A 13,136-nucleotide genomic window follows, 5' to 3' on the forward strand; every position below is an offset into this window, starting at 1 on the left:
TGGATGCTGTGTGGGTTGTCTGCCACCAAGTGGCATGTTTTGTCATGTCCACATACTCAATGAGCAGTAATGATCCAATATTGCCACAATTTAGGGATTGTCAGTTATGATCATGCATTGCCTTTAACGTAAGACAACCTCAATATTTGTAGGACCTCCATTTCATTAAAAACCACAAGCAGCAGATGCAGGCTTTTAGCATACAGCGAGCACACAGGCAATTTCCTACAAACAGTAAAGTAATTCTGCATTTTCTCCCATTCACCCATTTTCTGTTACTTGACTTGATAAACTGGTAGTTGGTATAACTCAAAGTGAATATGTTTAAAGGAAAAATCTGTGATATTTCCTGATTCTTAGTTAATGGTCAAATCTGCCAAGACAGCCACTACTTCTTCATCCCAATGTGGAATTAGAATCCTGTTGGTTGTTGATATCAGAAAACCTTCTATACACCTGCAATAATAGGTACTTGTTTCACATTTCTGATTCACACTTATTCTACCTAAATCAGTAAAACAATTATACAACTCTTGTTTAAACTGCCAACCTTGTTTGTATTGAGGTAAAACAATGTATCAGCCATGTGAAGGGTTAATTCTGTTCCAGAGCAGCACTGGGGCAGCACAGAGCAGCACTGGGTGGGGAGGCGCTTGTTGACAAAGTGAAACTAACGTTGCTAAACATGCTATATGTTGCACACATGAACAAACTCTAAAACACTTCAGAAATCTCTCTTCAACCGCTACACAGTCTCCGGTGGTTTTTAAAACTACAGTAAATACTAGAGAAAAATCTGAGAACACGCCAACACAATTTTAAACAGACACGGGTGAGTAGAAATTTACAAGGATGTGTGAAGAAATATTACTTTGTACATTTATTTTATGGTAATCTCCTGTTTTCTTTATCTACAGTACCTATGTTTAACTATATTAAGTAAATTGACAAATGTATGCTGTATGTAGTACAGTTAAACAACTTAATTTTAAATCAAGATTGGTAACGTCGCTTAGTACCGTGTTGACAACCGCACTGAAACTATCGAGAGCTGACTCATTCCAGGGAACAGAATTAGCTCCGTTAAAAACATATATATTGTATTATTGACTCATTGATTATAATCTAGAGCTGGAGTCTATTATTCCTTTGATCTGAAGTTTTTCAGAGAGGGTTTAAGCAATTTGCTAAATTAAAACGTTTATATTTTCGACATTGCTCTCTCTCCAGATATGGCTTCCTCCAGCAGTCTCCTGTCTGAAGACCAGTTCCTGTGCTCTATCTGTCTGGATGTGTTCACTGAGCCAGTCACCACTTCATGTGGACACAACTTCTGCATGGTCTGTATCACAAATTACTGGGATAGCAAGGACCTGTACCAATGTCCACTGTGTAAGGAGAAATTCCCAGAACGACCTAAACTTCGTGTCAACACAATGTTAAGAGAGGTTGTAGAGAATTTTAAAAGGATGAGACACAGAGAAAAAGATGAGTCCCCTGCAAAAGCTGGAAATGTGCCCTGTGACGTCTGCCCTGGGATGAAGCGCAAGGCCCTGAAGTCCTGCCTGGTGTGTCTGGCTTCTTACTGTAAGACTCACCTGGATCCTCATCAGATAGCCCCAGCCTTAAAGAGGCACAAACTGGTCGACCCTGTGGAGAACCTGGAAGACAAGATCTGTAAGAAGCATGACAGACTCCTGGAGCTTTTCTGTAGGACTGACCAGACGTGTGTATGTCAGTTCTGCAATGAAACAGACCACAAGACTCACATGACTGTCCACATAGAGGAAGAGTGTGGAAAGAGGAAGGCTCACTTGGAGAAAAAAGAGGCAGAAGTGCAGCAGATTATCCAGGTGCGACTGAAGAAGGTTAAAGACATCAAACTCTCAGTAGATCTCAGCAAGAGAGATGCAGATAGAGAGATAGCAGACAGCATACAGGTCTTTAGTACTCTGGTCCGCTCCATTGAGAAAAGCCAGGCTGAACTAATTGAGGTGATTGAGGAGAAGCATAAAGCAGTAGAGAGGCAGGCTGACGGGCTCATTAAAGATCTAGAGCAGGAAATCACTGAGCTACAGAGGAGAAGCACTGATCTGAAGCAGCTCTCACAGACAGAGGACCACCTCCAACTTCTCCAGAGCTTCCCATCCCTAGTGTGCACCCCTCCACCCACCAAGAACTGGTCTGAGATCAGTGTTCACAGTGCTCTGTGTGTTGGGACTGTGAGGAGAGCTGTGTCTCACCTGGAGGAGATACTGAATAAAGAGATGGAGAAGCTGCCTGAGGTCAAACTGAAGAGGATTCAGCAGTATGCAGTGGATGTGACTCTGGACCCTGATACAGCACATCACAAACTCGTCGTGTCTGAAGATGGGAAACAAGTAAGACGTGGAGACATACCACAGAATCTTCCTGACAATCCTAAAAGGTTTAATCAGTATTGGATTGTCCTTGCAAAGGATGGCTTCTCCTCAGGGAGATTTTACTATGAGGTGACGGTTAACGGTAAGACTAGGTGGACTTTAGGAGTGGCCAGAGAGTCCACTGACAGGAAGAGGAATATCACATTGAGCCCTGAACATGGACTCTGGACTGTGATACTAAGGGATGGGAATGAGTACCAAGCCTGTACCTCCCCCCCTGTTCTCCTCTCCCTGAGAAAGAAGCCCCAGAAGGTGGGGTTGTTTGTGGACTACGAGGAAGGTCTGATCTCCTTTTATGACGTGGAGGCCAGGTCTCATATCTACTCTTTCACTGGCTGCACCTTTACAGAGAAACTCTTTCCATACTTCGGCCCCTCTGATAATGATGATGGTCAAAACTCAGCCCCTCTCATCATCTCTCCTGTCAATCACACACACTGATTAAACAACGGAATATTTTTCCAGATATTTTAAAATTCACATTTACATATTGTAAACATACTGACAGGTCACATAATTTGAATATCCACATTGTCCTCTGAAGTTGTATCCTCAAATGAGAATGTAGAGTATTCTGTACATCTTAGCATGGATAATAAATGTGTGTATTTACTGAATAATGAAGACTATTAACTGTTATGTTGCTTTGATTATTCATATAATTTACCCATAATTATTACAGACTGAAAACTATCCTTTAAAGTGACGTTCCTTTTCTCTGTTTCTCTCAACCTCTTATTGTGTCTCTAAGTGAATGTGATGATTAACGACGTACTCAGCCTTTGAACTTGTTTTGGATGTAGGTGAATGTGACAAAGGACTTTGAAGCGCAAATCCACAGTTGAAACGGTAACAAAGTGCTTTGGTAAAAAGCTGAGGGATGTGCCTGGATTGAGGCAATACAGTTTATTTGAACATTTAATATGTTTACAAAAATTGGAGAGAAACAAGCTTGTATTTTGGGTTCAAATGGAGTGTGACAGTTGAGCTAAGCTGACGAGGCATTTATGAGTCATATTTTTCAAGAATCAATAGGTGTACATCATTCATTTCGAAGTCCAAAAATGGATTGTGTAACTACAGATTGCCCCTTCTAGCTTGATGTTACTGCTGTATAAGTGAATGTGGTAAAATACATACTCAGCCTCTGAGCTGGTTACACAGTTCCGCGCTTCGATAAAGGACATACTTTTCCATTGAGCTGGCTGTGGATCCAAGACAGTGAATATAATATAACCTGTCTTCAGCAGGTTGTTGGTTTAGGATAGTGATTTTGATAAAACAAATACTTTTCCTTTGAGCTGGTGGTGGATGTAGGTGAGGATGAGGCCAGGGATCTCCACCAGGGGGATGATGAAGGAGCCTTTGGCCACGTTGCCCAGGTTGTAGTGGGCCAGACGCAGCATAGACGACAGGATGAGGGTCAGTGGCAGGTGGGATTTATTCCTGATGTCCACCACAGGGTACATGAAAAGCAGCGTTAGAAATAGACAAACTCATACAGGACAGACCTGGGTTCACAATATATTTGTTTTCTTTCAGATACTTTGAGCGTTTGATTGAGCAGGTATGGAGTGCCATATGAGCGGAGTCTGTGCTTTTGGGTCTATTTAATTTCTTCTGTTGCATCAGGAGAGCTCAATTAAGTGCAGCTAATGTATTTGACAGAAAAACAAATACTATGAACCCTTTCATTGTATGAATTCATTTGTATGAATTAAATATACTGTTTTATTGTTAGGTGTATATATATATATATTGTTTTTAGGACATCCTGACACAAACCCATGTCCCCCATAGAATGGATCCTCTCCTGCCCCACAGCTCTCACAAACACAGATGGACATAGCTTGTTTTCCTTTCTGTTATTACTCTGCACAAAAATGTTATCAAAAATATGATTGGTTAAAACGTATGAAGGGAATAGAGATACAGTCATATACGATCCCTTTGTTCATACAGTATTACAAACTCAATAAGCAGTAATGTTTCCACAATTTAAGTATTGTCAGTTATGATCATTCATTGCCTCTGACAAAAGACAACCTCAACATTTGTAGGACCTGCATTTCGTATATTAAACTAATATAAAAACATGCTCATCAGAGTAAATGGCTCTTTCATATTTGATCCAGTGTAGTAAAATGATCCTGTTAACAGGCGAGGGAGAACACCTTTTCACAAATCAAAAATCACTAACTTTAAAACATGTCCATGTAGGAAGGTTTCTGTTATGCTAGTCAGTTGTATTTGTCAAAATTGTATTAGATGTACCAATTCAACACAAGATGCGAACATGATCATCATTACCACAATCCCAAAATTCATTTGAGATACAAAACACTTGTAGTGTACAGTGGTAGTGGTGACAAAATAACAGTGATGACACAGAATGCATTTTCAAAGTCAATCGCAATACTTTCGCTCAAGAGGCTTAACTTAAATACATCACCTCTACAGCCTGTAAAATAGCAAACTACACTAACTAATATTCTTGATGGATGTACTTCTGTTACCTACAACATTTGTCGCAAAAACACATTGTGCTTTTAAAAAGTCCAAAGCTTTTATGGAACGTGTTCTATAACTTAATAAACAGGTTACCAAATATATTGTGGTCCCCGGAACTGGCGTAATATCATGGAAATGTTTGGAATGCCTTTTGGTTTCTGTCTTCTGGTTTGGTCAAGCTAAAGTCCCTCCTCCATGAGTCTACAACAGTAAACAAATGGAGTGTAAAACTTCACAATTGTCTTCATCAGCATCATCATTTTGGGTATATCCTCACCTACATCCGGAGCGGCAGGTAGCCTAGTGGTTAGAGTGTTGGGCCACTAACCGAAAGGTTGGTGGCTCGAATCTCTGAGCTGACAAGGTAAAAATCTGTTGTTCTGCACCTGAACAAGGCAGTTAACCCACAGTTCCCAGGCCGCCATTGTAAATAAGAATTTGTTCTTAACACACTTGCCTTGTTAAAAATATTAAATCTGAAGGTGAATGAATGTATTCTCTGTTGGAAAAGCTTTTTAAACTCACCATGGGTTTTATCTCACCTCCGGCCGATCTCTTCCCGCCATATTCTTACTGTTCTGTACAAACTCCTAAAGAGGGAGAGAGAGAAAGAATGAGATAACCGGGTAAGTTTGGTGTAAAATGTGCACAAACGCTATTCGCCATATAGAGGGAGTAAAAGTGGTACTCTGTAAAAACAAAGGCTATGTTACATTGTCCACACTAACAAACCACTAAGAATGTACAGTGGAATGCTAGTGTGGATAATGGAACAGAGACATATATACAGATGTACAGTACAGATACAGTGGTGTAAAGTACTTAAGCAAAAATATACTATATAAAATGTACTACTTAAGTGGTTTTGTTAGGTATCTGTACTTTATTTTACTATTTATATTTTTGACAACTTTTACTTTTACTTCACTACATTCTTAAAGAAAATAAGGTACTTTTTGCTCCATTTATTTTCCCTGACACCAAAAAAGTACATTACATTTTACTTTACATTTTACATTGTACTCGTTACATTTTGACAGGAAAATGGTCTAATTCACACACTATTCAAGAGAACATCCCTAAAACCAAATACTTTTAGACTTCTAATCAAGTAGTATTTTACTGGGTAACTTTCACTTTTACTTTAGTCATTTTCTATTAAGGTATCTTTACTTTTACTCAAGTATGACAATTGGGTACTTTTTCCACCTCTGCATTTATAAGGCAATGTCCCGATTCTCCATCCTTCTTCCAAAGTGAGCACAACATGAATTTAACAACAGTGGAAACTCCCTCTAGCCAATTATTACACCAATCCATTCCTTTTAAATCCATGACTGGTGGAGAATCAGGACGCAGCCATAACCTCCCACCCAGCCTCGCCTCCCTTCTCCTCACCATGAGGGACTTGTCCATGTAGAACAAGTGTCTTACATCATTTAAAAGCTTAACTTCTTGTTAATCCAGCCGCTTTGTCATATTTCAAAAAGGCTTTACGGCGAAAGCATACCATGCAATTATCTGAGGACAGCGCATTAAAAATATTTTCCAACCAAGCAGATGCATCGCGAAAGTTTGAAATAGCGATACAATACATCCCTTACCTTTGAAGATCTTCATCTGGTTGCAATCACAAGGGTCCCAGTTACATAACAAATGGTAATTTTGTTGATAAAGTCCTTCTTTATATCCCAAAAAAGTAAGTTAATTTGGCACGCTTCATTCAATAATCCACCTGTTTTCCCCTGTTCAAAATGCATACAAAATTAATCCCGAACGTTACCAATAAACTTGGTCCAAACATGTCAAACAACGTTCCTAATCAATCCTCAGGTACCCTAATATGTAAATAAATGATCAAATTTAAGATGGAAAATAGTATATTCAATACCGGAGATAAATAACCAAGTGCTCGCCCTCACCGGAGCGTGTCATAAACATTTTCCAACCAAGCAGATGCATCACGAAAGTCAGAAATAGCGATAAAATAAATCGCTTACCTTTGAAGATCTTCATCTTTTTACAATCTCAAGGGTACCAGTCACAAAATGAATGGTTGTTTTGTTCGATAAAGTCCTTCTTTATATCCCAAACATGTGGTTTATTTGGCGCGTTTGATTCAGAAATACACCTGTTCCAACTCGCCCAACATGCCTCCAAAGGAATCTAAAAGGTTGCCTGTAAACTTGGTCCAAACATTTCAAACAACATTTCTAATCCAATCTCAGGTACCCTAGTATGTAAATAATCAATAAAATTTAAGACAGAATAAACTGTTTTCAATACCAGAGAAAAACAACGATGAGCACGCACTCATTCACGTGCACCAAAAGACTAGAGTCCTTCTGAGTGACAGAATACTAATACTTTAAAATTTCTCAACAAAGAAAACATCTAAAAATTTCTGAAGACTGTTGACATCTAGTGGAAGCCACAGGAACTGCAATCTGGGTCCTAATAATTAGGCCTTCCCATAGAAAAGCATTGAAAAGTTCAATGACCTAAAAAAAATCCTGGATGGATTGTCCTCGGGGCTTCGCCTGCCAAATCAGTTCTGTTATACTCACAGACATTATTTTAACAGTTTTAGAAACTTTAGAGTGTTTTCTATCCAATACTATCATGCACATGCATATCCTAGCTTCTGCGCCTGAGTAACAGGCAGTTTACTTTGGGCACCTCAGTCATCCAAACTTCCGAATACTGACCCCAAGCCTTAGGCACAATCTGGGATTTTTCCTGCTGCTTATCTGCAGTAATTCCTTGTTTAGCATTTCTGATTCACACTTTTGTACCAAAAATGTATGAAGAATGAGGAGAGATCAGACATTTGAAGGGATAATTCTGTTCCAGAGCACAGAGCAACCAGCACTGGGTGGGGAGCAGCATGTCAACGTCACTTTCACGCCCTGACCTTAGAGAGCTTTTTATTATCTGGGATTTTCATTATCTGTCTGAGGATGGAAAACATGTAAGACTTCAAAACATACCACAGAATCTACCTGGCAATCCAAAAAGGTTGAATCAGTATTTAATTGTCCTTGGAAAGGATGGCTTCTCCTCAGGAAGATTTTACTATGAGGTGACGGTTGTGGGGAAGACTGACTGGGATTTAGGAGTTGCCAGAGAGTCCAATGACAGGAAGGGGATTATATCACCTAGTTCTGAGGATGGAGTCTGGACTGTGGTCCTGAGGGATTGGAATCAGTGCATAGCCTGTGCCTCCCCTCAAGTTTATCTCTCCCTGAGAGAGAAACCCCAGAAGGTGAAGTCTCATATCTACTCATACATATATACTTTAAAGCAGGGTTCCCCAAGTGTTGGACATAAAAGAGTGTAAAAACACCAGGAAATAATCTCCAATTGATTTAAATTTTGGAAACCTGTTCCAAAGTATTCCTTATGCATAATTTAAACTTGATTGTATACAAATGTAAGCAAGGTTTGAAATCAAATTTGATATTTGTTTGTGCTTTGTGCAGTAATTTTTGATTTTAGTTTATTCGGATCCCCATTAGCCGACGTCAATGGCAACAGCTAGTTTTACTGGAGTCCGACACATAACAAAAACTACATTACAGACAAAATACTTGAAAATGTACATTCATTTAAAATATTAACATCTAATGTGCATCTATCAGTTACATATACATGTCAGTACATACACACAAAAAGTAGGTCACATGGGGGAGAGGCATTGTGTCATGAGGTGTTGCTTTATTTGTTTTTTGAAACCAGCTTTGCTCTTCAATCCTTGCGCTAATGAGATGGAAGGGAGTTCCATACATTCATGGCTCTGTATAATACTGTTCGATTCCTTGAATTTTTTCTGGACCTGGGGACTGTGAAAAGACCCTGGTGGCATGTCTGGTAGGGTAAGTGTATGTGACAGAGCTGTGTGTAAGTTGACGATGCTAACAATTTGGAATTTCCAACATATGTTTCTTATAAAAACAAGAAGTGATGCAGTCAGTTTGTCCTCAACTCTTAGCCAAGAGAGACTGGCATGCCTCATATAAATACTAGCCCTCTGATTACAATGAAGAGCAAAACGTGCCACACTATTCTGGGCCAGCTACTAGATCCGTCCTTGCAGCACTTGACCATATGACTAGACAATAATCAAGATAAGATAAAACTAGAGCCTGCAGGACTTGCTTTGTGGAGTGTGGTGTCTTAAACGCAGAGCATCTCTTTATTACAAACAAACCTCTCCCTATCTTTACAACCATTGAATCAATATGTTTTTACCATGAGCTAACATCAAGTCATTTCATCTCCTCAATTTGCTCAACAGCCACACCATTCATCACCAGATTCAACTGAAGTCTTGAATTTAGGGAATGATTTGAACCCAATATCATGCTCTTAGTTTTAGAGATGATCAGGACCAGATCATTACCGGCCACCCATTCTAAAAATGTACAATCTAGAAATGATGTGTAATTATTGTTCTGGCCCTCAACCATCCACTCAAAACAAAATGGCCCGCTGCTGAATCGAGTTGATGATTAAAGACGTACTCAGCTTTTGAACTGTTTGTGGATGTAGGTGAATGTGACAAATGACTTATTCTGCCTTAAAGCTGGTTATTGATACTCTAAGTGAATGTGATAAGGGACATACTCAGCCTTTGCGCTGGCTCTGGATCTGAGACACTGAATATGACAAGGGACGTGCTGTGCCTTTAAAGGCCCAATGTAGACGTTTTCATCTCAATATCAAATCATTGCTGGATAACATTACTGTAATAGTTTCCATTAAAATGGTAAAAACAAATATATATTTTTTACATTTATATTTAGCAAAAAAACAATTGCACAGGCAAGAATTTTGCTAGGACTGTCTGGGAGGGGCGGCAGGGTAGCCTAGTGGTTAGAGCGTTAGACTAGTAACCGGAAGGTTGCGAGTTCAAACCCCCGAGCTGACAAGGTACAAATCTGTCGTTCTGCCCCTGAACAGGCAGTTAACCCACTGTTCCCAGGCCGTCATTGAAAATAAGAATTTGTTCTTAACTGACTTGCCTGGTTAAATAAAGGTAAAATAAAATAAAATAAAAAAAGAATTTTGCTAGGACTGTCTGGGAGTGGTCTGAGTGAGGGACCTAATTGGAGGGGCCTAATGGGAGGGAGATGTAACCTGAAAACTAGCTGTTATTGGCAGAGAGGTTTGGAACGCTCTGTTATTGGTCTATTAACTTATATCGGCTGGTGATGTCACCAGGCAGGCTATAAATCCCCCCATGCAACACCTGTTGATTTAGAAGGTCCTGTGTAGATTGTATTTAAAACCAGAAACCATCAGGAAATAACACTGATCAAATTCTTTCACACTTTTACTATGTTAGCAAAGACAGTAGAGTATGAAGATAGGCAGAAACTGCTTCTCCAATAGAGATCCCCGGTCACACTTGTAGGCGATGTCATGGTGACGTTGGCTAGCTAATCTCATGCACAGTGTCGAAGCATGTCATCAGGTCTACCGGTCGTTTCGCCCCGAACTGCGCCTTTGGAGGCCGTCAAATCAAAGGCAGCCCTTCGATATGAAGTTGTTTTTGACAAACCACTGCGCCACCTGGGAGGCCCTATGTCTAAAGTATTTTAACATGTTATTAATCCAACCTCGTGAAAGTGACAAATTAACATGTTTTCAATTGTCAAAAACAACTTCATATCGAAGTTTTGACGGCCTCCAAAGGCGCAGTTCGGCGCGAAACGACCGGTAGACCTGATGACATGCTTCGACACTGTGCATGAGATTAGCTAGCCAACGTCAATCACCATGACATCGCCTACAAGTGTGACCGGGGATCTCTATTGGAGAAGCAGTTTCTGCCTCTCTTCATACTCTACATTGGTTAGAATCGAGGTTGTGTCTTCAGAGTTAGAGATAATGGACAGGTAGGGAAGAATTGTTCACTTCTCTCATTGACTTTTCAAACCCAAAACCCAGGCCTGGTCTACTTGGTCTGCTTCGCAAGCGTTTTGGAAGTCTCTGGGTTTGACATTTTGACTTCACATGGGTGAGGACAGGGTTCCTGGATTCACATATTTGCATTTGTTTTCTAAAATAATTATTTGTGTTTGATTCAGCCCAATGTGCATTGATTGTATTTTACACACATGTTTGGACAATATCACTTAACACTGTCTGCATTATATATGATTAATTGATCCAAAGGGCAATATTTATACGTCATTGATGTTCCCTGTCGCCCCTCCTTCGATATCCATCCACACTGGCAGGTTGTCTTTTAGGGACGATCAAAGATCCTTTTCACCAGGGCCTGGTCGTGCCACTGGTATGACGGCATCACATGAGATGGCATCTTCTCCCCTCCAGATAGAATGCAGTTGACACAAGCAAAGTTAGGACATTCTGGCAGAGTTGGCTGTAGCTCCTGTTGGTTGTCTTTTAATTAAGAGGGAGGCAGCATGAGAATGTGGCTTAGACAATGCGTACGCGGCTTGGTTTCCCAGGGAGCACGGTAGGCCTACTTAGACCAATGGGATGAGGGACACCTGCTTACTCTAGAGATGCACATTGTGTGAAATATGTACCTAAAGCACATTATATTTTAGCATTTCTCTGATGCCTCCAAAGCATGTGTTAGGGTTCGTTCCTTTCGTCCTTGTTGATCCTTATTGGCTCATTGGTGAAATTAGCATTATGACAATATATTTAATTAAATCATTCAAAAATCTTTATTAATGCAATTACAGACAGAAGTTGACAATCAGGAACATAGTACGCATGTTTCCGAGTAAGTTCTGCATCAAACAAAAAGTCTCAAGTTGTTTTGTTACACGCTCAGTCTAGCCTGGTGATGTCACTACCTACGTCATTACCTTTTTAGTCCTGAGACCAAAACCCTGCCTACCAAGCTATTTAAACAATGGCTTTTAGTGGTATCGAAAAATTAGCAGGAAACGTACACTCCCCAAAATGTATTTATTGTGGAATGTTTGACTAGTCTTATCTCCTCCACTCCCCTGCAGAGCTCTTTCTCCACAGTAACACATTCTCAGAGGGGCCACTTTATAAGAAAGAGAGAGAGAACTAAAAAACAACTGTGGAATACTAAACCTCTACAATGAATAGATATTGTTAATCTGTAGTCTAGGACCCTATAAATGTAAGGAGGGAGGGATCTTATAACCCCTTCTATTAATACAACATAAGAATAATCAATTATTCTAATACATCAAACATTTTGGTACAACCCTTTTCATGACCCCTAGGTGAACCCGACACATGTTGACTGATGATGGTAATGTGCACCGCAAAGGGGGAATTTGTAGTTTAGACATCCCTTTTTCTATGAATACAGAATTACCAACTCAATAAGCAGTAATGACCCAACGTTGCCACGATTTAGGGATTTACGTCCTGTACAGGTCCAGAACGATGCACCTATTTGATTGTATTTTAACCCAAGCTCAAGATCACAGTCTGGGCATTGTAAAGGACCATAACTGTATTACCATTATTGCTCTTTGTTTTTGTTGTCAATTGTCTGTCAGTGTTGTTTTATCTGTTGTTGTTTATGGATGCTGTGTGGGTTGTCTGCCACCAAGTGGCATGTTTTGTCATGTCCTGCATTTATGTTTTATAAACTCCAATAGAATATATGAAAGAGACAAACTCAATAAACAGTAATGATCCAATATTGCCACAATTTAAGGGATTGGCAGTTATGATCATGCGTTGCCTTTAACATAAAACAATCTCAATATTTGTAGGACCTGCATTTCATTGGACACTTCTTCAGGCATCACAAGCAGCAGATGCAGACTTTCAGCATACAGCAAACACAGTCATTTTCCTACAAACAGTAAAGTAATTCTGCATTTTCTCCTTTCAACCATTGTCTGGCTTTACTTCATAAACTGGTAGTTGGTATAAATCAAAGTGAGTATGTTTAAAGGCACAATCTGGGACATTTCTTGCTTCATAATGAATTGTCAAATCTGCCAAGACAGCAATTACTTTTTCATCCCAATGTGGAATTAGAATTCTGTTGTTGTTGATGTCAGAAAACCTTCCATACACCTGCAATAGGTCCAAACAATTATAATACTCTTGTTTAACTGTTCAACCTTGATTGAATTAAGAAGGTAAAACAATGTATCAGCCATGTGAAGGGTTAATTCTGTTCCAGAGCACAGAGCAGCACTGGGTGGGTAGGAGCATGACAACTTC

The 13,136-nt window shown here is 39.8% G+C and overlaps 1 protein-coding gene across 1 annotated transcript; it reads left to right on the top strand.

The window, feature by feature from the left end:
* The first annotated feature begins 646 nt into the window (after window positions 1-646).
* LOC139418863 (E3 ubiquitin-protein ligase TRIM39-like) lies at window positions 647-4,519 on the top strand. The gene is made up of 2 exons (XM_071168617.1): window positions 647-832; window positions 1,231-4,519. The coding sequence occupies exon 2, from the start codon at window positions 1,233-1,235 to the stop codon at window positions 2,862-2,864; it is 1,632 nt and encodes a 543-aa protein (XP_071024718.1). The 5' UTR covers window positions 647-832; window positions 1,231-1,232; the 3' UTR covers window positions 2,865-4,519.
* Window positions 4,520-13,136: the final 8,617 nt, after the last annotated feature.

This window comes from Oncorhynchus clarkii, chromosome 10 (assembly GCF_045791955.1).
Source record: "Oncorhynchus clarkii lewisi isolate Uvic-CL-2024 chromosome 10, UVic_Ocla_1.0, whole genome shotgun sequence".
NCBI classification, from domain to species: Eukaryota; Metazoa; Chordata; class Actinopteri; order Salmoniformes; family Salmonidae; genus Oncorhynchus; species Oncorhynchus clarkii.

Excerpts from the sequence above, each read along its gene's own strand:
- LOC139418863 (XM_071168617.1), top strand. The coding sequence starts at position 1,233 with ATGGCTTCCTCCAGCAGTCTCCTGTCTGAAGACCAGTTCCTGTGCTCT.